The sequence below is a fragment of the Gavialis gangeticus genome, unplaced genomic scaffold (assembly GCF_001723915.1).
Source record: "Gavialis gangeticus isolate Ggan-Ray unplaced genomic scaffold, GavGan_comp1, whole genome shotgun sequence".
Classification (NCBI taxonomy): Eukaryota; Metazoa; Chordata; order Crocodylia; family Gavialidae; genus Gavialis; species Gavialis gangeticus.
Genome location: NW_017729024.1, coordinates 436,768 through 442,196, shown reverse-complemented (window position 1 = coordinate 442,196; position 5,429 = coordinate 436,768). Strand labels below are relative to the sequence as shown.

General features: G+C 42.5%; 1 protein-coding gene across 1 annotated transcript in view; it reads left to right on the top strand.

Annotated features, from left to right (window-relative positions):
- Nucleotides 1-5,429, top strand: part of PAX5 (paired box 5) — a 322,087-nt gene that overhangs the window by 41,860 nt on the left and 274,798 nt on the right. Inside the window, exon 5 of the mRNA XM_019516802.1 lies at nucleotides 1,207-1,335. Coding sequence (XP_019372347.1) covers nucleotides 1,207-1,335 — 129 coding nt within the window. The remainder of the gene's footprint in view (nucleotides 1-1,206; nucleotides 1,336-5,429) is intronic.

Sequence of the window (5,429 nt, the reverse complement as noted above, 5' to 3'; positions counted from 1 at the left end):
TGGTTCAGCCGACTGATGTTACTCCCTTGGCTGCTAGCAGCAGACTGCTGCTCCAGCCTGTGTGTGCTGGGTCCTAAAATGGCTGCCTTAATCAAGCATCGGCTGTCTGCCTGCCTCCAGCCCTTAAGGTGGCAAGCACCCAAAGGTGCACTGCCACAGTGGCCTAACTCATTCTTTAAATAAATAAGAGGGAAATGGATCTCTCCATTCATGGAAAATTTTAAGGGCTGGGCTAATGAAGAAAAAACAATTTGGCTCCTCTCTAACAACTTAGAGCCTGTCCTATACTCTGTAGGTACATTTGTGTTACTTGCTCAAAGAATAAGGGCCAAAATCATATTGAATTCCTTGTTTTTATTTTTTTTATTCTACTATTTCTTCATTTTATTTATTTTTATGTATCATATATGATATTTAATTTTACTTTTGTTTAAATTTGAAGAATGTGGAATTTTATTGTATGTTTTTACCAATAACCACAAATCATGTAATTATTATTACTATTACTAACAACAATAACAATAATAATAATAATATTTCTACTGTGTCATTTAAGTAAAAGCCATAAATAAACTACTACAACTTAAAGCCCCAGATGCTGGAATTAAACCATTAGGTGAGAATCAAATTTCTCCTGAAAAAAATGAAAGTACATTTCTATCCTTCATCTTTTTAGAGAAAAGGTCAAAATCATCAGTGCTCCAGCATTAAGAGGCAAGCAGGAAAGGCCCATATTTTTTAAATGAATTTTTAAGCCCATCTGACAATTTTTAGTTTGACTAATGGTTTTTGAATGCTCAGTGCTTGTGTTCTCCAAACCATTGGTTCTACCAGCTGGTGGTTTCAATGAAAAGTTGGTACCAGGAAACAGGACCCCAGTGGTGCTGAGAGCAGGAAAGTGAACAGAACAAATCCCTGCCCCAAACACTACTTTGGGTCCTCAAACCGCATTCCTTGCCCACATGAAGCCTCTCCTCAAGGCAGTGGGATTTTGTATACATAAGGAATACAGAATCTCCCCCAATCTGTGAGTGCATGCCCTGCTACATAGGAGGTGACTTTCATAGTCAGATTGTATTAAGGCTCAGAGCACCCAAATGCAAAACACTCTATCATATCCTAGGGTGGTCCTACAGCAAATGCAGGGGCCTGGCTCACATACACTCTGGCTAGTCCTCATACTGACTGCTTTGCTTTTAATTACAGCCTCCACAGGGTCTGTGACCCAAGTGTCTTCAGTGAACACTGACTCAGCAGGCTCCTCCTACTCCATTAGTGGAATTCTGGGAATTACATCCCCCAGTGCTGAAAGCAACAAACGCAAACGCGATGAAGGTAAACGAGGCTCTTTTGTCTTTGGTGGGTAGCACGTGGTGGAGTTGGATTTTTTTTTTGCTTTCTGCCTTACTTTAGATTAACATGGCTAACTACCTCTATGATGTTGTGTGGTATGACATGATTTTGGAACTCTTGGGATGATGGGCAGTATGTCTATCTTCAGCAAATTACTGATGCTGCACATCTAATGGGTTCACTCCTGCAGTTTTATAAGGTGTATTAGACAGTCGGGTAAATGGCTCATCAAATATTTCGACATTGTGGATTTTTTTTCTATCTTAACATATTCCCTAGGAAATTCCATTAACTACCCCTTCCCCAAGAGAAAGCTACTGTTTCTCAGTTAAAATGCATGCAGAGAAGAACAAAGCTGCTACGCTTTTGTCTTTCAGGTCATAGGGAAATGTATCATATCATACTATATTATTTAAGGGAGAAGAGCATGTGATTATTTCAATATGGGCTGTGTCATATTTGTATGTGCAAGGGACCATAGTTAACTGGATCTTTTCCTGACTTTTGAGAGCTCAATTTCACATGCTTCACATATTCTTCATGTATTTTTTGACATATGTCTCTCTCAGTATATATTGAGGGCAAGAGATCTCTATGTCTGTAGATCACTGATAACTAGATACACTGACTTGGTAACAATTGTCCACGGCTCTTGTCTTCAGTGTGGATTAGATGGTGAAGTGGCATGGGCTCTCTCTCTAGCACTGCATTCGGTATTCAGTGTGATTCATTACCTTTCTGTTCCCCTCACTCTTGACATTTTTTAGCAGATGTCACCAGTCTTTAACCCAGTAGGTTGCTTGCCTGATAGCAACAGGGGCAAACCAAATCCGACAATCTTTATTGGTTTATATAGCTGAAGGTGTCATTTTTTTTCCCTGTTGCAATACGGACTTGGAGCAGATGTGCCTTAGTAGGGGACCAGTTGCTTTTACTTACAGTTAAAGGACAGAGTGTTGGAGATTGACATAAGAAACAGACTGCACTATAACTAGAGTGTGGCTCACTAAAGAGAAGTGCAATCAGCTTTTTGAGTTTAAAGTAGCAGACACTGCTGGACAGCAACCTTGCTGTTTTGTTTGCACATTCACCAGTTTAATTCTTGTTGATTCACATTCAGATTTTCCTGGAGTTTAGTGCATAGCTTGAGTGTTGCATGTGGAGCAAATGAACTTATTTTATAGCCTTCTGATGAGTTTCATTCTGTTTAAGGATGAAGGGGCGGGATTGCTGGCAGGCAGTGTGAGACCTCAGTCTCGCTTATATCCCATCTTAAAGAAAGGCTTTACAAATGTCACTATTACTAGTAGGGTTGTTGGTTGTAGCTGCATTGGTCTAAGGACATAGGCAGACAAGGCTCTTTGAGCAGATCTTTTATTAGACCAACCTACAGCCCTACCCAACCAACTAAATAGTTGGAAAAATTGTTCTTTGCAAGCTTTTGGGCACAAGCATCCTTCTTCAGGCCTAAGGAGAATCTAGTTATTACTAGTAATTAATTGTTTTGCATTAAGGGCTTTAGACTTTAGAGTTTGCATTTAGAGTTTCCTTGGGAGACTTGCAAATGGTGGTTAGAAGATGTCAGATTGAGAGGAGGAGTTCACCAGTGCTGGATACTGTCAACACATTTCTTGGTGTTGTTGAGTGGTGCAGCATGATACTGTCCTTTGAGGCAGGACAAAGCTTCAAGAACAGAAGGGAAAAAGAAGAAATGTCTCAGAAAGGAATTTGTGTTGCTAAGTGAGCTTATCACCATGCAAGCAAATGAATATGGGCATTGGCTCTTCAGACAATGCATATAGGAGATGTGCTTGCATATTGCATACAGAGTGTGTTTGACTAGCATTCATGTATGCTGAACAAAGCATGTATGTGCAACATGTGTGCATGTAGTGTGCAGTATGTGTTTGTGCAGTGTTCCTTTATGCTGTGTGTGGCAGGTGTGTGTGCAGTGGTGGTGTGTGTGGAACTCATCAGGGCCACATTCCTGGAGTGCTCTGCAGGCTACAGATGACTAGACTTGAATAAGAAATTCAAGAATTTTGGAACAAGAAATTCAAATGGGAGCTGGGACTCTTTCCAGTCCAACCATGCAGCTCTTTGTGGGTCAGAAGGCTTTTAAATCATGTTTAAAAAAAAGAGATCCTCTTTTCTCTAGTACTTCTTTGCAGAAGGCAAGGATTGTAACATCCCCTTTCTCCCCCTGGCTGGAGTGGAGAGCGATCTGGGTGACACATTTGCCTAAAGAGGAGGCAGAAAATGCATCTCAGGAGGGGCACCACTACTCCCTCTACTGGCAGTTGGCTGGGAGCCCCAGAAACCCCTGAGCCAGGCTTCTGGTCTTACTGCTGTTTCCACTGTTTTCCCAGCTCAGTCATGGGAGAGGGGAAGTACTGGGGAGCACAGGAAAGAGTGCCTCTATTTCCCTTTTCCCTTAATCACTGTGAGTCACCTCCTGACAACAGTCCTTGGTTTTGACAGAAGAACCTGTAAGTGAAAATGGCTGTGCACAAAAATAGCTTATTCCCGTTGCATAGTGCACACAAAGCATACACATGTCCCTGCGCAAAGGCACATTTGATTTTGGGAACAGTTGAATGGTCCTGGGTGCTGAGCCTAGGAAAGTAGTTCCATTGTCCTTACCTGGGTGCAAGCTAACTTCTTTCTTAGGGAACTTGGCCTGAGCAAATTTTGCAGAATCAAGCCTGCAATTTACTGAGTCCCTTTAAGATGGTTTTAGCAGCAAAGAAGGCTGTAAGGAAAGGGTCGGTGAGAACAATATTAGCAAGTCCACAGGCAAGTCACTGGTGAACATGTGTTATGCTTCCCCCACTTTGTAGTCCACAGAGGACATACTGGTAAGTTGTTATAGTCCCCAGCTTCAGGGGCTTTGGTTCAGGCTATAGCAGGCAGTCCTTTCAGCTCCAGAGGTTCCTGGTCCCATCTCTGGCATAACATCCAAGAGGACAGCTGTCAGGGAAAGCCAGGGGAGAACCAAATCTCTTCTCACTGGCTCAAAGGTGTGGTCTCCATCAGGGCTGCATGAGTTTGCAAATAGCTATTGGAAGAGTCCAGTGGACTCTTGTCATAGGTGAAACCCCTCTGGGGGTAAAGCACTGGTCAGGGAAATGGAAATAAAATGCAAGACCTGTTCATTATATCTGTCCAGGAATCAGTTCAGTTGCTACCCATAGACTCTAGTGGGATTCTGATCAAATTCCCAGAAACATGCCATCCATGTGATCCAGCCCATGCCGATGTCAAGAGAGATTCTCCATGTGACCCTAGTGCAGTGGTCCTTAACCTTTTTAGATGCATTACACCCCTTGTTAGATCCAAGGCACTCCTTGGAAAATGCCAGCTCTTAGTTTTGACTTGTTTCTTGACTATGGAAAAATAAAAGAGCAATTCTTCTGTTGCAAAGAACTCAGAAAGACCACAGCAGGTCAGAATATTTTTGACACTATGGATTCCTACCTGAAATCTCTGGGTTTATCTTATGACTCACATGTAAGTGCTTGCACGCCTAAGAGTGCTAATATTGAGTAGCACCCTACATAACTTTTAGAAGGTTCTCATGCAGTATGTAACCAGCCCTAGCTGCAAAGGAGTGTCCTACCTGCCGCTGTCAGAGACACAATACAGGACTTAATGGATCCAACATAGTACTTCTTTTGTTCTTATGTTCTTAAGTCCAGATGCCTGCTAGGTAATCCTAGCAGTGCATGACTGGGGAGCAGTAGGCACACTTGAAAGTATCGGCACAGCATATTCATGGAGTAGTTTCAGAGAATGAACATATTCATAGGTAATGTGCCTATCCACAGACAGATGATACACAACAACAAACATTTATAGTTTCATAGTTTCATAGTTAGTAGGGTTGGAAGGGACCTGAGCAGATCATCAAGTCCGACCCCCTGCCATGGCAGGAAAGAGTACTGGGGTCAAACGACCCCAGCAAGGTGATTGTCAAGCCTTGTCTTAAAGATCCCCAGAGTAGGAGCCAGCATCACTTCGCTTGGAAGTTGGTTCCAGATCCTAGCCTCCCTGACCATGAAGTAGCGCCTCCTGAT